The 24,340-nt window shown below is 36.8% G+C and overlaps 2 protein-coding genes across 2 annotated transcripts; one reads left to right on the top strand and one right to left on the bottom strand.

Annotated features, from left to right (window-relative positions):
* The first annotated feature begins 3,294 nt into the window (after positions 1-3,294).
* On the top strand, positions 3,295-5,853 carry LOC5568201 (ribosomal RNA-processing protein 8). Its single transcript, XM_001657869.2, has 4 exons — positions 3,295-3,482; positions 3,537-3,994; positions 5,303-5,539; positions 5,597-5,853. The coding sequence occupies exons 1-4, from the start codon at positions 3,408-3,410 to the stop codon at positions 5,808-5,810; spliced, it is 984 nt and encodes a 327-aa protein (XP_001657919.2). The 5' UTR covers positions 3,295-3,407; the 3' UTR covers positions 5,811-5,853.
* Positions 5,854-17,903: 12,050 nt separating this feature from the next.
* Positions 17,904-19,609, bottom strand: LOC5568202 (acetyl-CoA acetyltransferase, mitochondrial). The gene is made up of 2 exons (XM_001657868.2): positions 19,441-19,609; positions 17,904-19,274 (listed from the first exon to the last, which is right to left on the bottom strand). Exons 1-2 carry the CDS (start codon positions 19,459-19,461, stop codon positions 18,066-18,068), a joined length of 1,230 nt encoding a protein of 409 aa, XP_001657918.2. The 5' UTR covers positions 19,462-19,609; the 3' UTR covers positions 17,904-18,065.
* Positions 19,610-24,340: the final 4,731 nt, after the last annotated feature.

The following is a 24,340-nucleotide window of genomic DNA, read 5'->3' on the forward strand; positions in this document are numbered from 1 at the left end:
TCGGCGTGCAATAGTAAATTTAAAAACTTGTCTACACTGAAAGGAAAAGCATAGTATCGCCACAGACAAACAGACGTAACAGCTAGAACAATTATCAACTTAAAACATAGTCACGTGAACATTTACGCCCAATGCTAAAAATACCTCATTTGGCCAACCGTGAACTAGGTGGCGGTAGTGAGCAAACGTCAAACTCTAACAAAAGTGATGCGAGCGCCACTAGTGGCCCGTCGGCCAACTACCAAATATTAAAATTGGGCGCTATTCTGCTGTACGATGAAATTAATTAGAGTGTTACGTCTGTTTGTCTGTGGTATCGCTAACCATGTCGAGGGTGAAATTAAAACATTTTTACCACTTGATTTCAACAGAACATGTTTTATTATTGGCGTTACTATACCATCGTGAAATTTACTACGTGAGTTCCATCGTAGTAAAATTTACCATGTTGCTGGTAATAATGATTATATGGATTTAGTTAAAGCAACCCCCGTTTGTAGTTGTATGATATATACAGTTTAGTTGGTTTGTTTACATTGGTAAATTTTGTATTTTGTTAATCTATTTTTTATTATTACATGGGGAGGAATAACAGTTTCATCAAATAAAATAAAATCGAATGCTGAATGATGCAAAGTAAGGTGCAATCAACAAAGCGAGAGTCACAGCTCACACCGTAACGTGCTGCCGTTCCAACTGGATTTACATCTTTTGCTGTTGCAGCTGCGAGGGCTGCGGGACATCACCGCGTCGAACGATAGACATCTGCTGCAGGAGTTCGGCAATGGGATCCACAGGTTCCCGTCCGGAGGGTGAAAGTGCAGAGATGAGATTACCGCCTTGTTTGGGACCGCAGCTGCTAGCGGTCTACATTTTCATGAATTCACCGGGACTAACCGGAGGAGGTGGAATGGTTTCAGGCGGTTCCGGAGGTTCTCGCGATGCATAGTTGTGGAGGTTCTCGCGATGCATAGTTGTGGACACTGGTGGCCAGAGTGATAGCGCCAACATCACTCTATGGCCACCAGTAGCCAACCTCAACAACTATGCATCGCGAGAACCTCCGGAATAGACCTATTCATATTTTCAAAAATGTCTGGAAACTCGCCAGTCAACCAATACTTTTATTTATCATTGAAAAATGAACTTCTGGCCAAAATTTCACTAAATTTACAGTAAATTTAGGTGTGCTTCAAATCAATTATGTGTTTTTGGGCTATTTTCAAGCTTTAAAAAATCATGACTACCGAACGAAACATCAAAGTTTATTGGAAATACCTCTACATAGTAGTTTATCCAATTCTACGAACTTTTGCCGAACGCGATTTTAAGATTGGAGCAAGTTTTAACATAGTTTGGTTGAGGTTTGTATCTCGAGGTTCTTGGAAATCTCTTTTTTCGGGAAGTGTTTTCACTGAAAAGCATGCCTGCATGAACATTTCGGATTTTTAATTTTCAGGCATGATGACTATGCATATCTTAAAGTCAATCCCGTTCAAAGTTACCATTTATCTTACGAAAATAAATTTTAAAAAATTAGTAATCGTAAAGCACATTTGTAAATCCACTGTGGGTGAGCCAAGAGCACCACCGTGAGCTTCAAAGAACACAAAAAATGAACGCGTTAGCACTGGCTTTTCTCAGTCGATGATGATGATTGTTTTCAAATCGTTCTAAATGATCAGTGAAATGCGATCAAAACAATCATCACTCGGAAAGAAAAAGCAATGCTAACTTGTTCAATTCATTCGTTTTCGGTACATGTGTCATGCATGATTTAATTATCATTAGGTTGCGATGCAGTGCTCGATCTTTGGGCATTTATTGTAATTTATTGCCTTGAGCAACAAGTAAGCTGTTGATGGTCATTGAAGTAATAAATGTATTATGTTCGATTCCCGTTGACAAGGGCATGAAAAAATAATTTTATTGGGTGTTTTATATACCATGTATATTGAGAAAACTGTAATTTCTGGGTACTGTGGAGAACAAATTTGGATCAAACAATGTTAAAACTCAATTTAATCTTACTAGCGTGTTCGATAAAGTTTAACAGAATAGAAATTGCTTTCAAATAGTGGTGAAAGCATGTGGTTTTGATTTTCCACATGCTAGTTATGATTTATTAAACCTTGAAATAAGCCCAAAAACACATTTTCAACTTGAAGCATACTGAAATCTTTATCAAATGAGCTGATAATAGGGTCCTAAAGCCCTGTCCCAATTTTATTACCAAACGCTTAAGTTTAGGGCAGAAACACATGTTTACTCAATTTTTAAATGCTTTTCATTGGTTTAAGTACAAAAAACATTTTTTTTATGATTTTTGAGATTTTGTCACACCCCTTGGTTTAAACTCGAATTTTGGGTATATTTTGTTTTCCGTGTCCCTTCCGAAATGTCAGATAGGAACAACCCCAGTGTTAAAACTATATGCCCTGTCGCATTTTTGTCGAAAAAGTGAATGTCAAACAAGATCACAAGTGTCAAGGTTGATATTTGGAACCATTTTTAAAATTGAAGTTAAAAAATGATATAGCCGTTATTTGAGCGGGAAAACTTGCTAAAGTAGTTGCAAGAACATGCTCTTTCGTATTATTGAATAAAAACGAGAATTTATTAAACATTTTTGGACCCAATTTGACCAGACATTGTTCTTGGCATGAGAATTCCGAATACTGCTTGACCGGTAGATTTCCAGACATTTTTTCAAATATGAACAGTTCTAATCCGGAACCGCCTGAAACCATTCCACCTCCTCCGGTTGGTTCCAGATGAAGCTAGTTGAACCGGTGGTGGAAGGGTGCCGTTATTGTTGGTCTTCTTATTCTCCTCCATCGTTCTCCAGTTGGCTTGCTCCGTCCTCTAATAATCAAATAATTAAAATTTCGAGCTTCTTAAGTACCAATTTGAAGAAAATACCTTATTTTCAATTCTTTTATAATTATGAAGTCGTGCACGAACTTTTAACTTGGAACTGAAGTTTTTGTCAACGGTATAGAATATGGCTGACTAAAATATGTAGTTAAATTTACCATTTTAATTGCCGTTAAGCCATAGTAATAATTACTATAATGTGGTAAAAATCAAATAATACGTGTTTATTGTTACCATATTGTGGCATAGTAAAGTTAAATATGCAGTTATGGTTGACATTACTAGGTATTTTTTTATCAGTGTATGGTTCTCATTACTTAAATGCTTGTTTCAGTGTAGTTTTTCTGTAAGTGGGTATTTTTTTACTTTTACGGTACTTTGATTTTACAGTGCACCGCTGTGATAAATATTATGCAGAATCCACCTCCTCACTGACGTCGCGCGGCGTGCAGTTTTGTGTTCGTTTCAAGATTCTTCAGCTCAGTTTATTTTTTTAATTCTGGTAATTCTCATAAATTTCTTGAAGAACAATGGATAAATTATTCCCAGAACATGATTGGGACGACAGCCCTGAAATAAGCAGCTTCAATTTTACCAAGGAGAAGGTTAGTGTAGAAGTCAATGCGTGAAAAGCATGTATCAAAACTATTCTCTTGCAGGTGAACAAAAAAAGTAGGAAGACCAAACCGAAAAGGGACTTCGACTCCTCCACACCCGGTCGGTTTGTGCGTGCACCACTTCCAGAGGAGGAATTCACAACTGCCAAGTCACTTAAGCGGAAATCGTCGGAATGTGTAGAAAACTTGAACGGTGCGCCAAAAAATCAGAAACGGAAAATTCAAAGTGCTTCCGCGCTCAAACGAAATGCCGCAAGTAATCCACAAGTGCCGAATGTTACGAAACCAACAAATTTTCGAGATAAGTTAGTGGATAGCTTGAAAGGATCCCGATTCCGATTCATCAATGAACAGTTGTACCGAACTACCGGAACTGAAGCCAAACGGTTATTCCAAGAGGATCCGAGTGCATTTCAGGCGTACCACGAAGGATACCGGCATCAGATTGTTCAGTGGTCGGTCAATCCATTGGATCGCATCATCAAAAGTTTCAGTAAATTGTAAGAATATATAAAGTGGATCAATTTCATATTCCTACAGGATACTGTTTTCACATCAAGTTGGTACAAAAAACTATCAAATCATTTATGTACCTGATTGAATTTCAAGTATGTAATTGATCAAGATTGAAGGTGGTAGGTTTCATCGTTTATTCAACATTCATAAACTGTTTCCATTCACGTTCATCTTTGGAATAACGGAAAAGGATTAAATTTGTGTCTAAAATTGATCCAATTTCATATTCGTATACTATCAACACAAATAAAATTCAGTGCTCTAAGATACCGTGAGATGAATAGGTATGGAAAAATCATCATCGACATCATAAATACTTCCAATCGTGAATATTTTTTAGAATAACTACTACCAAATCTATGCGTTATCCTCAATTTGATTTCTCCAGGAAATAATACGTCCACGAATTTTTCGTAATGGAAATTTCCTTGTCTTCCCTTGGCAAAGAGTACCATCGTACCTGCCACACGATATACGTATGCGAAAATGGTATCTTTGGCAAAGAAAGCTCTCACTTAATTACTGTGGAAGTGCTCATTGAACACTAAGCTGAGAAGCAGGATGTGTCCCAGTGAGGACGTAATGTTAGGATGAATGCGAATGTGGAATTAGGTAAATTTTAGACAAAATCTACACGTTTCTGTGATTCCAAAGATGAAAGTAAATAAAAACACTGCCGACATAACCGTCCTATGTATACAGGAAATCCCATAGAACATGGGACTGTTATGCGAACATGGGCAGCAAACATAAGAAGACACAAGACGACACTATGAGCTTCATTATTGATAAAGTATTTCGAAGTCTATATATCGCACGCTATGTCTGAACCAGATGATTATGAAAATCTAATGTACATCGGGTTTTTTCTTGTTGGAGCTCAGTATTGGGACTATAATTTCATAATCGGAAGGTTTTAAAATATTCCATCGGTGAATTTTTTATTTATTCCTCTTTTTGGCTATTTTCCATACTAAAACTTATGAAAACTGCGTTTTTTGGCGCATTTCAGCCCATACAAAATGTATGGAAAAAAAAGTCACCGATAGAATATTTTAAAACCTTCCGATTATGAAAGTATAGACCAAATACTGATCTCTGGCAAGAAAAAATCCGATGTACATTCAATTTTTATAATCGTCTAGTTCAGACATACCGTGTATCGTTTGATAGATTTTTACCATCTTGATGTGAAAACAGTGCCCTGCCTGTACGATTATAAGATCATTTCATTCAATTTATAGGTAGGTACCTATAACATTTGTTTTTTTTTCTCTACTTCCCCTCTTCAGACCTTCTGACTACGTTGTAGCCGATTTCGGATGTGGTGAAGGAAGGCTAGCGGAGGCCATCGAGCAGAAGGTGTACTCGCTGGACTTGGTAGCTGCCAACAGTAGCGTCATTGCATGTGATATGGCAAACACCCCTCTGGAAACTAATTCCATCAATGTGGCCGTGTTTTGCCTTTCGCTGATGGGAACAAATCTTCGTGATTTTCTACTGGAAGCCAATCGAGTTCTGAAAGTTGGGTAAGAGCGTAGAATGTTTCTACATAGTTTACGTGGCTTCATTCGATTTTTTTTCAGTGGTTTATTGAAAATTGCTGAAGTAGTTTCACGGTTCGACAACGTCAAAGAATTTATCGATTGCGTGCACAAATGTGGATTTCTGTTGGACAACAAAGACTTGAACCATAAGCTGTTCTATTTCTTCAACTTTAAAAAGGTACGGACAGTGGATAAGACATCGCTCAAAGGTAAGCATTACAGTTTGAAACCGTGTCTCTACAAGAAACGATAGTGAGAAGAGGTGTTGAATATATATGTTGTAATTGTTTAAATTATCATAAGTTATTGTTAGAGAAATTTCGTTAGCTCCGTGGATTAATTATGGATTAGTTATTGCTTGTGGTTTCCTTTGAAAAAACCCAAATTGATTTTCCTAAAGGTATCTATAACAAAATTCTTAGAGCAATTCCTTAGGAGATCCGTAAAAATCACCAAATGAACTCATCAGCATTAGCATTAAGCAATTCGAACAAATTCATAAGTGGTACAATTCTAGACCGTTGTATGAGGGTTGTCTCCTTCCCGTCCGTTATCAAAGGCAAAGATTTGGGACCAACCCTTGGCTCTTAGACAAGATTGACGCATCCTCCAATAGTCGAGAGCTGTCCTGGCTACGTCCTTGCAAAATGCTGAGGAATGGAAAAGAATGATTAATTGAACACCTACTTAAGAAAAATGCAGAGAACTTTACGACCTTTCATAGGATTTACGGGATATTTTGGAAAGTTAATAGGATGGGAAAGACCATAGGATATGTTTGGTAGAGTTCTGGTACATACAAATAATATTTAAGCATTGGTTCATATTGGAACAAACTCACAAAACAAAATCACTAAAGGAACTCATGAAGAAATATTCGGAATATTGTCGGAGCAAAACTATGGGCAAATATCTGAATTATTTTTCTGACGAGATTCCTAAACAAAATCATGAAAAAAACACTAAAACAATATACTATTACGAGTGAAACGTAATTTTGCAAGGAATTCACAAAAAAGCCTTAGGATATTCTTTGGGAAATGTCAGATTCTATTAGGATTCAAATTCTTGTCTTCTGATTCTTGATAGATTTTCTATGCTCCCCGTTTTGGCTCTTTTAGGCAAGCATTTTTATAATTATTAACTGAGAACTTTCATTGCCAATATTCCGTTTTTCGCATTCGTGAACCGTGTGGCGTTAATACTCATGTCGGCTACATGAGAAAACCTTGAAAGTCAGGGAATGTCAGGAAATTAAATTTTTGAACTGGAAAATCTGGGAAAGTTAGGGAGTTTCACTTGAGGCCAGGGAAAAATATCAAAACTAAAACATCAAACGATTTCATTGTCTGCGAAGTGAACGATCAGGATAAGTCCGCAATACAATAATTAATAATCATGATGTTTAAAATAGCAGTTCAAGTTTTTTTTTTAATAAAAAGCATCAACCGAACAACATGTCGTTGATAGAATTGATGCCCATTTCAAATAATTAATCTATTCGAAGTGGACGAATAGATTAATTATTTGAATTTTACAACGCGTAATAAGTTAATTAATTACATTTTAGTATTTTTTAAAATTGTATTATTTTATGTCCCACAAATGCATAGGTCTAATTTAAAGTGTAATGCACAAATGTGTACACTGAACCAAGAAATATCATAAAAAATATTAAAAAAGTCACATACATTCAAAATAATTGAAATCCTATCAATGTTATATGTAGATTTTGATTTCCAATACTCGCCAATTTGCTAAATTTCCCACGTGTTTACATAAAAATATGCTTAACACAAATGTTATATTTTTTGTTTGTTTGTTTTGAAAGTGTACATAGAAAGGCGACACTACTACTATTAAGGTACCGCGGGGCAAGTGGGTAAATGGGGTAAGTGAAAATAATTGGTATATTTTACTGAATATGTGAATCAACGTTTTAAACTCATGCTTAAACCTTTGAGGCCATTGAGAACATTACGATAGGTAAGAGATTCTTAAGATTTTTCAGCCATTATTGCATAATAGAGCGAAATATTGTTAACCTGTCAACTATTACTCCGTAACAAGTTGGCGGCGTGCAATCATATTTTGATATTTTCAGTAGAAAAAAGTTGCGAAAAATAATTTTCTGTACCACTTCTAAGTTGTTCCCTCTGACAGTTTTAAACTGCAATAAAAAAATTTTAGAACTAATTTGACATAGATCTAAAAATAACTAAATTGATACACTGTCAATTTTCTAATCACGTGGGGCAAGTGAAAAGTTTCTCAATAGAGATTGAATTTGTGTTTTCTCTTTAGGTAGCTATAAGTATAAAAGGTTCGCAATTATCATAGAACAACAGAACGTGCTGATAATTCATGAAACACTATCCTCAAAGCGTTAAATGCTATTATCATGGCCAAATCATGAAACTTCTCTAAAAATCAGGTTGCCAAATATTACGATATTAATATGTTTACTTCGGACAGCCGATTAAAAGAAAGACGTTGATTGAAAAGTCCAATATAAGGCAACGCACGGAAATCTCGTGGAATGTCTATGTAAAGCTAGTTCAAAACATAAAAAAATGGGGTATAGGTGTATCCACATAAAAAAGTTTCTAATTACTTTATTGAAGGATTTCGTTTGATTTATTTTGAAGAGTTATCCGACGTCATATTCGATTTTCTTAAAAACATATAATGAGCGGTAAAAATTCTACAGAGCGGAAATGCAATTGCTGTCCTATGATGTAAGAACTAACATTAGAAATGTTGCAGTTATAATGTTGTCGAATTATTTCAACAAACATAACTGAACAGAAGAAAATTCAAGTAACAAAAATAAAATTTTCTTTGTTTACATGTTACTTATGTTATTGTTCATTGGGACGCCTTAACAAATGTTAAAGGTAATAGAAATCGTGAATGTTACTGTTAGTTTTTGAATTTATTGTTCAAAACGTAAACGTAAACGTTCAAGACATTTTCAAAAACTTTTTCTGTACTTTTTTCTTCAATTTTACATAAAAATCAATTTCAGTATACTGCTTATATTTGGTGGGAGTCAAGATAAAAAATATACACGAGCTCATTTGTTTTAATTTAAGGTCTCTAGAATTTGAAGAATCCCAACTATGCGAAATCCATTACCCACTTGCCCCACGGTACCTTACATCAATGATGATTTTAATGATTCTTTGAGTTACACGCCGCTTCACCGTTGCTGATTTTCACAATGGGTTTTTTCAAAAACAATCACGTCACAATACTAGAGATGTACCGAATATTCGGCCGGCCGAATATCTCGATTACCGTGACCTGCTCTAATTCCGTGTGTTGCCTAATACCGTGTATTTGGGAATTATGAGGATTTCTAGCATATTATATAATTTATTTTTTCTAAATGATTGTCACAAACGTTAGCACATTAAGTAGTATTTAGATAGCCATGCCAAACTTGAACTGAAGTTGCACACACAAACAAACAAAAATAATGTTAGAATGTAATCGCCTAGTGTCAACACACGGTATTAGGGCACGGTTGCTTATATGTTCCAAATACCGTGTTTCAGTTATAATGCCAAACTGGCGAAGTGAAATATGTATTTTATTTCCCGCATCAATCATACAAACCTCAATACGTTGTTTGATACAAAAGTTTTATTTTTGATGCGCTTCGTTTGTTCAATTGATAGATGTTTCAAAATGTGACCCGGCAGTCTGGGTCAGATGTACGGTATTTGGAACACTGGTATGTTTAACAACACCAACTGTAACTATGGTTAAATATTTTAAAATGGTTCAAATCATATTTTTTATGCAAAGTATATAAAACGGTCTACTATATAAAATATGAAAGACTTGAAAATAATCATACGTTATTATTATCTGATCGATTGAAACTTGAGTTTTTTTACCCTCACGGTAATAGAGCATGTCACGGTATTTTGATTTTGCCGAATATTCGGTCTGCCGAATAGTGAAATCTGTTATTCGGCCGAATAGTGGCCGAATAATAACAAACTGAATTAAAATGTAAGAAAACATTATGTTTCACACAAAGGAAAACGTAAAAAAATCAAATTTGTTGGATTCCATTGAGAATTTTTCCGTTCTACGTACGGCATTAAGGCGACTACGGTCAGGACTATTCATACTTTTGATATTTTTTGCGACACTTCATAGAAACGAACACAATAATGCTTCCCGTAGACATAACATTTGAAGGAAGCACCACACTAGACAACAAACTAGCATGCAACGACCAGTGGATCAGTCGGAAAACTTTGCTGACGAAAAGTTTTCCGGACTGAAGCTGGAATCGAACCCACACTCCTTGGATCGATACGACAATATGCATGGTAACACTAACCGAACGACCACGAAGCCCACACGATCACGTTCTTCGGTTATTATGCGAGTCAGTGGTCTGCGGTATATTTGTTCCAATTTCTTTAGGAATCAAGTGAAGTACAAACCGAGTTTCTTAAAAAAAAAAATGAAATGCATAAAAATACCATCAATTGTTAATTAATAATAAGATACAACACCATAACTTCAGAAAAACAAATCATCAGAACTTTTTTTCAACACTAGACTATAACAAAAGTTTTGCGGATACGCTATTAAAAGTGCGCAATGGCATCAAAATGGATAGGTGTCTTCGGGGGACTTATTCTTCGTGAAAATCAGAGAATAAGTGCTCTTAAGATACCAACATGATTCGATGCACTTTTATTCACACTTTCGTCCTCACACTTCACACTTCGCAGCCCATTAGGGAACGAAATACACAATACGATTATTGTAATTTCTTCAAACGATTGTAAAAGCTCAATAAAACGATCATTCCGTTCAATTCTTCACCTTGGGAGCAGCTTTTTTTGTTGTAGATCAAAATTAAAAATATAGTTTTCGGGAAATTGTACGAACATATGGGTGTCATTCGGTCAAATTTTAAGGTTTTATTTGGCCGAATATTGAGTCATTATTCGGCCGAATATTCGTTTGGCCGAATAATAATGTTTCAACTATTCGGTATTCGGTCGAAAGCCGAATAGTGCTATTCGGTACATCTCTACACAATACTAATGAAAACAGTGTTCATGTGGGCGCCATTGCCTAGTCCGTCTGAGTATTGGTCCTGGTAGAGGGGAAACTCGGCTAAAGCCAGACCGAGGGTTCAGCGTTGCCTAGCTTTGCGTCCGTACAGGATTTACGAGATGTTTTATAGGCACAATTTGTCTCTTAATGATGTTTTATATGCATTGTAATCAGGTGAAGTTATTTGTATACTTTTGAAGCAATTAACTGTAAAGACATATTTCGAATTCAATTTTAATTTTACATAATGTGCACGCAAAAAAATTGTGCGGTAAAAACTATCATTTTAGGGAGTTAACTTAAGCGCTCGCACCGGCAATTTTCAGCAGATCAGAAATGCGCTTGATTTTACCAAGTCTGTATTCGAAATCAGATTTTGTAAATTATTTCTGTCAAATGTACCAGTAATGTGGTAGGATGTACCGTAAACATAGTAAATTGGTCTGAAATTCCATGGTAGTTTCAAGAATGGGCGTAGTCAGCTAAAATAGTAATTTTTACCACAGATTTTTTTTCCCGTATGTAGGCTTGTTGATATTCTTTTTTTTTTTTTTTAAAGACATTCTTAATTATAAGCACCATGTTTTTTTCTGATCTTTTAGTTTGGACTAATGTTTGTAGTTGTAAAGTCACTTTTCAGTCACTTTTTTGATAATTTTAGTCACTAAAGTCACGATTATTTTGCTGTCTTACCGATACCAGCTCTGACAGAAACATAGGCAAATAAAATGCGCCACCATCATAGAGGTCGCTGGGGAAGAAGGAGAGAAATGTCACTGAAAATGTTTGTTTACGTCCAAAATCCAATTTATCTCCCCAAAAATTAGGTCATAATCAATTAATTATTGAACTATTTTCCATTGGCATAATCATTTTGACACTTTATTCTTGCGATACGCGTGATTTCACAACAAATTCAGCCACTAACAAAGAATCCGGAAGTTTATAACCTATGTTGCCAAACACCAATTTTACAATTTTATCCCACTAATCGTACATGAGCACTGACCGAATCTATACATTGTCGAAGGAAAAAAAGTTTATCATAAATTAATTAACTCATTACGCGTGGTAAAGATGGACAAATTATGGGTGAAATTATGAAAAAAATCCACGTGCTCGGCTGGGATTTGAACCCAGGACTCTTGTATGCTAGACGAGCGCTTTACCAACTAAGCTACCGAGCCACTTGGTGACCCAATAACTGAGTTGGTTACAAGTTTAGAATTCAAATCCCTACAGACCACGCGGACCCCTTTCATAACCAATATCCATCCATCTCTTGTTCCTACACACGCGGAGCGAGCGAGTGCGATTTATTTAGTGTTGAAACTGTTTGCCTATCGTACCTACATCGCTTCCACAACAACTGTATTGTGGAAGAGTAAAGATGTGGGAAGGCTATCAACGTGTCGTTCTCACTCAAGTGACGACATGACTACTACAGAGAGGCAGTACACTCTAATATAAACTGACACTTACATTGAGCTGTTCGGTAATCCAATCCGCATGGTTATTAAATTAATTAACTCATTACGCGTGGTAAAGATGGACAAATTATGGGTGAAATTATGAAAAAAATCCACGTGCTCGGCTGGGATTTGAACCCAGGACTCTTGTATGCTAGACGAGCGCTTTACCAACTAAGCTACCGAGCCACTTGGTGACCCAATAAGTTTATCATGTTTTTTTAATGCTCTCTGACCGTCTACAAAATAACTAATCAGAGAAAAAGTGTAAATTGTGTGCTCCTTCCTATGCTGCACACGGTGCGTTCTCCACACAACCTCCTTTTTGGCGGTTCTCCTACTAGCCACCAAATGTCGAAGTGATCGTTTAGCTTTGAAAGTATTAGCCTATTGAGATTATCAGGATAGGTGACGAGACTTACCCATGATTGATTGTTTGTATTTCCGTGATACTGATTTTATTTTTAATTATATGAGGCAACGACTAACAAGTAAATTAATCTCAAAACATATATGTAGCTTCGATTACAGGAAAAAACATTGGAACAATATAAAAAACATGTGGCCAGAATCGAACGGTTTAGTTGCCAACATCGAAAGGAAATGTTGCGAAAATCGAACCGTGACAAAAACGAACCGCGCGTAAAATCGAACGAGCACTGTAATTGTGTTTTTTTCTGGTTTTTTAAACCCTCTAAAACACAATATTTTATTTTCGATCTCAATATATTTTTTATCAAATGGATCATTTGACATAAAGCCGTTTGGCATAAAAGATAATTTGGCATTATGGAAATTGGTTAAAAGTTGAAACTATGTGAATTGCAGTTGTTTACCCCGTTAGTATTTTCAGAAAAAATCGTCAACTTCAATCGGAGTTATGGTTTTCCGAAATTTAAAAAAACACTTTACGAAAGAATTTAATTTTGATTTCATCTCGAATAGAAAATTATTAAATAATCGCAGTGGTGCTTATCCGCCATGCGGCACTCTAAGTCTAAAAATGCCGCCCGCGGACCACCTTTGGAAAAAGCAAAATTGCTAATTAATTTATTTATTTATTTAATTTTTCAGAATTTATCTGATACAGTTTGTGTTTCTAGAGTTCTTATATTGTGATATGGGATTCCTTACAGCAATTTAATTAGACAAGAACTAGGGTTCCGGTGCCATTAGTGGACTACCTAAGCTATAAAAAAAATCATAACAAAATAACGAAAAGCCTTAACAGAGATCTTTTGGCGTCAACAGAAAGATTTCAACCTCTACTATATGGGAAAAATATAAAAGGAGTGATACAACTAATTTTGTAACATAAAATCGCTTGAGCCACTATTTGTACACGTGTTCCAGTAGTTGCGCTAGTGCTCCAGTAGTAGACGTTCGGGAATGATACAAGGAATTTTAAGCAAAATGGTAAATTTTTACATAGGTTTAATATTTTCCCCTCGGAACACCAATTAATATCTTTCGAATGAAGCATAAAGATCATCTCTAGGGCTTTGCTTCATTTTTATACATCTGTTTTAAAAATTGCTTCCATCCGTTGATCCACTACTGGAACACGACGGCAACTACTGGTGCAAGGGAGCAAATTTTTTGCATAAACTTAATTATTTATATGACTTTTTGATAAAATAAAAAGCTGAAATTTGGCAAATCGACTAAACTAGAGGCGATCACCAAAATTAGCACATGTCGTTTTTATCGAAAAAAGTTCGTTTTATTCCATAGTCCAATCTACTGGTACATTACAACCATTGGTACCGGCACCCTTACATTTAATAGTACTGAGAGACAAACAACAATTCGACAAAGAAAGAAAAATGCAAAAAAAAAACTCCGAGGTAATTTTAGGAAAAATGAAATAGGAAAGAAAGCTTAATATCTAATATCACATTTCTATGCGACCAACTCTTGTATAAGATGGTTTGGAGAGGAAGAACAACTTAGTAAAAACTTGGGGATCAATCTCTGGAACCAGTCGTCAATAAGCTCGACGCCAGCAAGCCTGTTAACATCATTTGTCGGCTGGTAAGGGCTCAGATCAAGCATCATCTTCAACAAACGATTTTTCTTGGTTTGTATTTTCTTTCGGTGAGATGTTGCGCAGTTGTACCAAGCGTGGGCCAGAAAACGGTTTTTTTTATAGGAGCACCTTAATACTGGGATCCAGTCCGCAAAATGGTTCCATATTACAGAGACATTTTATTCCAAAATATCCATCAACCGAATATTACTGATGTGAATTATATATACAAAACTGCGATGGAAACTTACTTTTCGGAAGTTCCGGGTTTCCGGAACCGGGTATGAATAACTAAGTGATTTGAGAATCTCTATTCACAGTCTACGTGAATACCTATTCACCAATATGAGGACGGTTCAGATTATTTTTTTAATTACGAAACCACAGGTTGTCAAAGTAAGGGTTTCTAAAGGGACTTTTTTCAGATGTTGCAGATGTTTCCGGTGGCCACAGTGACCAAATCCGGATCTCCTGGAGGGTTTCTGAAACTAGACATGTGTGCCTTTCATTAAAGCCCAACAGAACTAAATTCGGCAACACACTGATATTTGCGAGCTGTTTGAATTTTCGGGACGAAAACGTACAATTTGTAACTTTTTGTTAGGGACTAAGGAAGGTTAAAGACGGGGTTGGCTAACAGAGGGTTAAGTCATTTGCACCTCGGAGATGCACCTTTATGCTCATTTTTTGATAGTTATGTATTACGTATTATTATTATATATTATTATTATTCCCATTTTGGGGCATTCCTTAGTCAAGTGGTTAGAGTCCGCAGCTAAAAAGCAAAGTATCATCGTACCTGCCACACGATTTACGAATGCGAAAATGACAACTTTGGCAAAGAAAGCTCTCAGTTAACCCTCAAAGCCCCGGGACAGACCTTTTATTTTCAATCGACTGGTGCTTAGAAACAAATAAGTTTAACGAAATGCGGTTTTCACTATGATCGATGGGATGAGTTAGACTTCCTGGGAGTGGTGTCTTCAAACCGGAAGTTCAAGTCTTGACATGTTTTTCAACAGGAAATAAGTGTTCCCTATTCACATATTATATAACTTTAACAACAAAACTAATGTTTAACGATAAGTATTAGCTATTTTTAGACATTATGTAATGGACCAAGGCAAGAATACACTATTTGGTGTATTTTCTTGCATGGGACGAAAGCCGGAACCTGGTTCCAGGAGTACTTTACGGGTAATAGCCGAGGTCAAGGAACACATGTAAGGTTGACCTGAAGCAACATATGCGGCTACTTGAATGTCATGAAATCAGCTCAGGAAGTCAATGCAAGACATCAACTCAATATTATCAATTGTACCATATGGCCAAGGCTGGTTTGTAGGGTCACTTCCGGTGAACCAGGAGACAAATATGGATGAAGCTCAAAACTAAGCATGCGGCTGCTCAAATTTCATGAAATAGCCACAGCGTAGCTGTAAGAACATGCTTCTTGCCTATATGGACACTTCGGACAGATGATCAGACAATGACCGGATTTTGAGGTAACTTCCGGTGAATAAAACGAACATAAATAATTGGCAAAACTAGGCATGTGACCGCTCAAGTTTCAAGAAATAACTTCAGCGTTGCTATAAGAACGTGCTTTTGTTTGTATCGTATACTTGTAGACTTCGGCCTCATGAACAGACAATGGCCGGTTTCTGAAGTCACTTCCGGTGATTCAGGGAACATACATGAATAATAGGTAAAACTAGAAATGCGACTATTGATAAAATCGCTAAACCGTTTCAACTCTCGAAAAGTAGAAATCAAACATGATTGTGCACTAAAATGCGTTCCCATAAGCTTAGCACAGTTGTTCAGATACAAATTGGCCACTTTATCATAAGTTTGAGGCGTCCCAGGACCCGAAAATGGTCATTTATAGGATTTATCAAATGCAAAACTCATAGTTATCCAATTCAATCGTTTCTCAAAAGGTCTACACTGATGCAATTTTCCTAAAATTCCGTCATGTAGTGGCCACATTATAGGCGATTCCGGAAATTTTCTGTGATTTGAAATTTACCTACTTTCAGGGGCACAAACGCACAGTATCCTTCTCACCCGACCTGACCCAGTGATCCACCATTATAACTCCGGCCGCAAGAATATTTCCACGTTCCTCTGCCCACTTCTTGAAACTAGATATGTGTGCCAGCATACTGACAAAAAATCATTTGAATCCATTAAGAATTCGCTGAGCGGTGAGGTTTTAAGAATTTTTGCTTTCACTCAGGCCTATACGGGTTAGAATTAAACCTATCGTTAATCGTTCTGAATAGCCTACTTTATTTACACTTACGTAAGAAGTATATGACACTTGCTTAATAATCCGAAATATCTGCAAATTTTATCCGCTCCGCGACAAAAAAAAAGCTCGCGTAGTACAAACGAAAATTTAGAAAGAATGGCAAAACTTACCAAAAATAGCTTCGATTATGGTTTATGGATACTCCGAGACTGTAAAAAAAATGCGATGATCCGAACTCCTTAAACAGAAGTCTTCTGCACGTCTTTTACTTTAATTTAATACAGCGCACCGAATGAATATTTCCACCTTCTTGCCTTTGAAAACTAAAATGGCGGGACCGTTTTATGCTATACGCATGATTAATTGAATCAACAATGAAAGAAATTGAAACAAATAAAACTACAATTTGATCATAATAAATCTTCGAGCTGCCATTTGATGTAATGATTTTCTTTTGTTATTTCAACAACATTCTAGTTAGGATTGGTCCCATTAAATTCAACAATATTTTTGATTTATTCTCATAATAAATATTGTTGTTTCAATGTATTTTTTAATTGCAACATATTAAAAAGGTTTATTTGAAAACAACACAAATATTTTTTATTTTGAATAGCTGTTATTTCTCTGCGTGTACCATTAGTAGAGCACCTAAGGTTAAATAGCTAAAATATGCCGATAAAATCATGAATATGATTTCAATGTATCAGTCGAAAGATTTCAAATCCTTTTATCGTTGAATTGTATGAAAACCACGATTCACTTAAAATTTCCATGCAAAAACCAACAAGCCTTGAACCAATAAAACGAACATTGTTGCTTTAGTTTTGTGTTTTAGCATGGTTCCTTCAATAACGCAATCCATTGATTTCTTATGAGGCCCTTCACAATGAGAACTGATGCACTACTATAGGTGCAAGAGAGCAATTTTTTATAGCTTTATGAATCATTTTGGATATTATTCGGTTGATGGTATCAATTTATATTGTACATCATAGAAAACTATCGCATAGTCATTTTTTAGTGTCAAACCAACTACCTCCACTAGGGGAGCGTTTAACCTACTTCAATCGAAATACACGCATCTGCCAACAGACAATCATTAGGGGCGGAATTTGAAGGTATATAATACTTAAATTTGGATCTTTTAACTGCAACAATGGAATTTATTTGGTTTCTAATTCAGCTAACTTACATTCTAACAAACTGCAATTCAGTTTATGCATGCATAAAAATTGCCCGTTAAGGAACAGAACCGGAATGTCGTTCCGGTATAATCGTAGAAACTTGATATTTTCCTTCTGGGTAATGTTTACTTTTTCAAGGCGATAGCGTCCGCTGAATTTTGCTTCCAATTCCTCTACCAAATCATCACACAATGAGCAATGATCGTGGGTGTAGAGGGTTAACGTCGGTATGGGTCGCCCACATTCCGGATCTGTTGGGGAAGGATTTGATCTGTTCTCCAAATCCGATGCATGAAATAAAAGAGACGAATGATGACAATTATACAGATTGAAATTTATTTTTATAAATTCTCTATAACACGAAATAGTTTATAAAAATCTAATAAATGCACATTTTCATATCTCATAATCCCTGATCGTCTGTCTTACAGGAGTTTTGGAAGCACTTGTGATAGTTAGAGAAAAAATCAATGTCTTACAGTTTTTCGATCAGGATAGAAGAGGCGCCACCTCCGCCGTTGCAAATGGAAGCGCATCCGTATTGACCAGCCTTCAATGAATATGTCAAGTGGGTCACCAAGCGAGCACCAGACATTCCAATTGGATGACCGAGGGAAACGGCACCTCCATGTACGTTGATCTTTGCCGGATCGATATCCAATTTTCGCTGATTGGCAACAACGACCACCGAAAAGGCCTCGTTGATTTCCCACATGGACACATCTTCCTTACGAACTCCAGTCTGCTCAAGTAGTTTAGGTATGGCAAGAGCTGGAGCAATCGGGAAATCAATTGGGTCAGTCTCTGCATCGGCGAATCCAACCACGCGTGCAAGAGGTTTGCACTTAAACTTTTCAGCGGCTTCTGCGGTCATCAAAATCAAAGCCGATGCACCATCATTAAGGGTTGAAGCATTTCCCGCGGTTACGGTACCATTTTCTCGCTGAAACACGGTCGCAAGCTGGCCGAATTTATCGAAGTTAACTCGCTTATATTCTTCGTCTTCCTTTACGACAATATCCGGCTTACCACGCTTTCCAGGGATAGTCACTGGAGTAATCTCAGCGTCAAAAGCCTTATCAGCCCAAGCTGCAGCGCTGCGTTTGTAGCTATTAACAGCGAATTCATCTTGATCCTGACGAGTGATACCCATTTTCTTGGCCGTATTCTCAGCACAGTTTCCCATGTGAAACTTGTTGTACACATCGGTCAGGCCATCGAAGACAATACCATCCTGAAGCTGTACACCGCCGTATGGCGTGGCACCGCGCTTCAGGTAATAAGGCACATTTGACATTGATTCCATTCCTCCGGCGAGCACAACTTCCTGGTGTCCTAGCATCAAGGTCTGGGCACCAAGCATAACGCTCTTCATTCCAGAAGAACACACCTTGTTCACAGTAGTACAGATAGTGCTCTTCGGAAGTCCGGCAAAAATGACCGCCTGTCTTGCTGGGGCCTGGCCCAAACCAGCAGCGTTCACATTACCGATGTACACCTCTTGAACATCACTACCAGCAATGCCTGCCTGCTTCACAACAGCTTGCACGGCAACAGCTCCCAGCTGGGTAGCCGTAAGAGACGATAGGGAGCTCTGGAAACTTCCAATGGGAGTTCGTGTTGCTGCCACAATGACCACATCGTGTCTTTTCGTCGAATACCGGCGAACTCCTTGGGCGATGGCCTTGAATGGAGATAGAAAAATATCTAAATTAGTAAATACTGATGTTACACAATCACCGGTTAGGAGATATTAATATTAAAACTTCTTCGTTTACGTCATGGCATGCACAAACCAGACCTTGGCAACAAATATTATTAAAGTTATTATATGTTGCTCAATTAATTACCTGATTTACTTTCAAGAACATTCTGAATACCACCGTTTGTGTTTGAGGAATTGTAAATCAAGAACGATTTTGAATTGAATATTAAATTAAATCAAATGCCGCTCTGGGAGAAACACGCCACGATGCTGTGCGTACAGACGTAGGGAAATGAACTGATAGGTAGATTTGAATCGAATACAGTCATTGCCTTACTGAATACATGTATGTGTATGCGATGAGTAGTGATTCCTATGCTTTACAGTGCTTTTTGTCTTCCCACCGGTTATTTGTACACTGATAGTTACACACTTTATATTTTTTTTTGTGAATCCCGGTATCTTACTTATAAGACGTGTACGTCACGTAAAAATGCTCTATGTGTATGAGATCTACGAAAATTGTAGGAAAAGTGTGGCAGTTTGGCCACCTTAAGGGAAAGTCGATAAAAGTTCTGAAGATAATACGGAATCTTCAGGTTTTTGCATGATTTCCATTGTCTTTATAAAGGTTACGAATAAATGATGAATGATTTTTAAAAATTCATAATTTTCCTAGTAGATTTTTCACCGATGCACACTGGTTCAGAGTCCGAAAAACGTGCGTTTTTTTGGTTTTCGATGTCGATTTTAGAAGTCTCGTGAAAACTTGGAGTTTTTTTTATAAGCTTTATTTTGATTCAAAAATACTTGTAATCTAGTGGGATAGAAGCAAAGTAGTGTAATGCAGTGAAAAATATTTATTTATATATTTGCTCAAATCAAGTAGCTGTCTTCAGCAAAGTTGTAGATAATGATCATTGATCAGTGAATCAAATTGCCATCAAAACATATGAAAAACAAACAACAAAGTAGGCTCGCTCACAATCGTTTGTCCCAACTTATGCGGAGAAGGATGCAATCTGAAGCAATATTGTCATGACAATCACAGGGCGCAACATTGTTGCAACTTTTTCAGCTTGCGATTAATCAATTATTTTAAACACAAAACCAAAATTGTTTTATGTATGCTGTTAGATAATGTGTCAATGTTTACTAACACGGAGAAAGTTCTCGTAAATTGTAATGCGAAGCCCAGAAAATCGCTGTGAACGTGATGATCGATCATTGTCATATTCTTACCACTTATAAACTGATGTTGCGGAATGAAATTGTTGCAACAAGAACAGGGAATGACAATGTCTATGTTGCTGCGCGTTGGGTGACAATTGATTCAGTGTCATTGATTTTTTTCCGACACCAACTTTGTACGAACGTTTGATCAAGAGTTACACGAGCGTTTTGTATAAAATACTCCAAAAACAAAATGTTTTAAAAATATGTTGATGTTTTATATAACTTAATAAGAATATTTTAGTTTTAATAAAAAATATTTTGATAATATGGGTATATAAAAAAACTACCGCTTCTCAATACTAATGAAAAAACAGTGTTCATGTGAGCGCCATTCCCTACACGCGAAAAAATTGTGCGGTAAAAACTACCATTTTAGGGACTTAACTTAAGCGCTCGCACCGGCAATTTTCAGCAGATCAGAAATGCGCTTGATTTTACCATGTCTGTAGTCGAAATCAGATTGTTGTAAATTATTTCTGTCAAATGTACCAGTAATGTGATAGGATGTACCGTAAACATAGTAAATTGGTCTGAAATTCCATGGTAGTTTCAAGAATGGGCGTAGTCAGCTAAAATAGTAATTTTTACCACAGATTTTTTTCCCATGTAATCCTTTGATGTTTCTACCCTATGTTTTAAAGTACCAAAAAAGGGGTTTCTAGGTTTTTCGTTAGTCCATTTGTCTGAGTGTGGGAAATAGAGAGAAAGAGATAACAATGAAAAATAATACAATACAGAGCAGTGCAAATTTAATAGCCATCAGACTTAAGGAGAGTCACGGCCCCATCTCAACAAAGCACTGAGAACAGCGTTGCAGTTGAAAATACTATGTTAGAGGGTTGAATAAGAGTGACACGGGAGACCGTGTTATTTTCCCTATCTTTTGTCTCACTCTAACAATTATCATCAAAATTTCGGGGAAGCAAATCTCGAGTTTTAGTGAACCGATGAAGCTGAAAATGTATTGGGTTGTGTACTACATACATAGAATCATAGTGATTCATTTTTCGCATCGATATATTTATTTATTTATTTATTTATTATTTGAATCCAACGGACTTCACTTATTGAATTTTAACTAACATACTCTAATATTGATAATAATCACAAAATATGACAATTAAATCTGAAGAATTGACATTGAAATAACGATGAACAAAGACATTAACGAAATGACAATTTAACAACGCATTGAAATACACCATACAACGTACAACTTTTGATCAAAACGAAAAAAAACAACTGTTGTCTACGGTGCGATTTGCAGTGGTTCCCAATAGTTATCGCGAAACTCTCTAAAATGCAATCCGCTGGGCCATGTCGAGGGGAGCAGCGCAATTCGTTTCAGGCGTTTCAGGCGTACATTAATACCAATTTTGAAAGATATGAACGGCATCGATAAGGAATCCTTCCGTGCCGGAACTAATCTCTTCACCATGACGTCATCCGTTCCCAGTGCAAGCTTGAAGATTTCTCGTTCGGTTACGCTATTTTTATCCTCGTCAAAAAGAGCCAAAAACGATCGTTGGTAGACCTATCTTTCACGATACTGGTCATACTGTCAACTGCTTTTGTGCCAAGCTGGGTAGCAGGTAGTGTTTTCAACGACGAATCTGCGATGGAATGATCAACATTCGGTGGATCCGAGTTCGGTTTGATGCAAGAAGTCGCAATAGAATCGACAAGCGATTGATGGATGGTAGTTATCTGCTTCTTCATAGCAACAATTTCATTGTTAATACGTGCAATTTCATTGACCTCTGTTACGCTAGTTTTGGGATTATCATTCTTTACAAGTGCATGACGATTATTTCGTTGCTTCACCATCATATCACTGCATGAGTTACATATCCACCATAAGTTACGGGATTGACGATATTTGACTAGCCAATGCTGTTTGAGTCACGAGCAATAACAAGCGAGCAGTGTTTACAGGTTTGATGCTTGTCATCCATGTTGATCTGGCTGCAGCAACAATTCGGTGAACGATTTTTGTTTGTCTAATTACAGCAATAGCACAAAACTTGTGTATGGTATCACAAGAACGATCACACTAAATGTCTCTAAATTAGCGTAGAACGAATTATTGAGTGATTAAACACACGTTATTTCGAAAATATTCGCGACGTTGAACGAATGATGTAGCAATATCCAAAGCACACACAAACAATTTTTATGGAGTGGTTCTTGGGATTTGCTTCTTCAAATGGATAGGGTGATTATGATGACGTCCCGTGCGGCCTTAAATACACAACGCCACTTGATTTGTGCAGACTAAATTTGCATTTATTTCAAATATTTTGTGCATTCAACTTTACCATGGTACCATTTCGACAGTAAAAATTACTATATCATGGTTAAAAACTTATTATTATTATTATTGTCTTTATTAGAGAGACTTTCAGCCCTCGGCTGGTTCGTCTCTGAATAAAAAGACGAATCTATAAGATTCATCTTAAAAAACGTTTACAGAGTTATATATTACAGTCTAATGTAAGTATACAATAATCAATTATTCGTGTTGTAATTTACCGTTTTGATTCATATTACGGACACTTAAGGACTGAGCATAGTATAACCGTCCGTAAATCATATAAATTGAAACATAATATATGATACCTCTGCGTTATCATGCTTTCAAAACACTAATCTTTCGGATGGCGGTCGAAGATTCGGATTTCACAGCTAGAATTACCTGAAATAAATTGAAATTAGTGATCTTTCCATGATTCTTATTCCGGACGCAACCTCAGTTTTGTTTCATATTGCGGACACTTTGTTTCGAATTCCGGACAGCCCACGAAAAGCAAAACTAAAATGGTTAAATTATAAATTAAACTTTCTCATCCGTTAGAGCAACGTCAAAACTTATCGCGAATTATAAAATTTCATGGATTGCTATGGTAAATTCATATTAAAACGTGTCGGAAAGTTGTGAACTTTTGAACGGGAAATTTTGAAACATTTCATGTGAAACCTTTCCCATACAAAGTAGAATTTGAAGCTGTCCGGAATCTGAATCAGAACGGTAATTCCGTGTAAGGTTTCATCGTTGTTCCGTCTCGTTCAGTGTGTCATTGTATCGGTTCATTGGTTTACATCTAGGTGGCGGTAATCACGACAAAGCGATAGCGAATAGTGTTCTCACATCGACCGCGAGATGGCAGGTGGCTCGCAATGTTGGTTGTCCGTTGCTAGGGAGAACTGTCAAAATAAAACTAGGAAAATATTATTATTTACATCGATGCAGATAGAAAAGACAGGGAAATTGTTTATTTCAAAACTAAATCACAGAGAACAGACGTTCATCTTTTCTCGTTAGCGTGTGTAAAGCTTGTACTGGTCATTTCAAAGTATGCCGTTATGCTCCTGTTACGTGGCGCTGTCGTCAGATTGAGAACGCTACAAATTTGCCGCTTTTTACACTTTGGCGCTAGTGTCGATATCAAAAATTGCCATTTGTCGCTAGCGTTGCTTTGTGTGCTAATGCATTTTGACGTTCACTAGTGACATCGTGTTGTCGAAACGAGTTTGTATGTCGGGCTGTCTGCGTTGGTGGCGCTGATGGTTGATTCGAACCTTTACACATGGTTCAGAGGAAATTTTGTTCGAGCCTCCATGTCTGTTCTCTGTGTCAAAAGTGCTTAGAATAGGGTCCGGCTCCTTATTCTATAAAATCCGCCGTGTGAAATTCTTAATCGCAGGGCTGTGCACTATCATTCTTCATTTATGCGGAGTGCGAATAAAAGTGTGGTATTGCATTGAATAGTGAACTTTTTGGATTTACGAAAAATTAATCGACTGAGTAT

This window comes from Aedes aegypti, chromosome 3, assembly GCF_002204515.2.
Source record: "Aedes aegypti strain LVP_AGWG chromosome 3, AaegL5.0 Primary Assembly, whole genome shotgun sequence".
In the NCBI taxonomy this organism is placed as follows: Eukaryota; Metazoa; Arthropoda; class Insecta; order Diptera; family Culicidae; genus Aedes; species Aedes aegypti.

Bases quoted from the DNA above. Each gene is read 5' to 3' on its own strand.
- LOC5568201 (XM_001657869.2), top strand. From the start codon at position 3,408: ATGGATAAATTATTCCCAGAACATGATTGGGACGACAGCCCTGAAATA. The intron at 3,483-3,536 runs GTTAGTGTAGAA...ATTCTCTTGCAG, and splicing joins TCAATTTTACCAAGGAGAAG to GTGAACAAAAAAAGTAGGAA. The intron at 5,540-5,596 runs GTAAGAGCGTAG...ATTTTTTTTCAG, and splicing joins AATCGAGTTCTGAAAGTTGG to TGGTTTATTGAAAATTGCTG.
- LOC5568202 (XM_001657868.2), bottom strand. From the start codon at position 19,461: ATGTTCTTGAAAGTAAATCAG. The intron at 19,275-19,440 runs GTAATTAATTGA...TCTCCATTCAAG, and splicing joins TGTTCTTGAAAGTAAATCAG to GCCATCGCCCAAGGAGTTCG.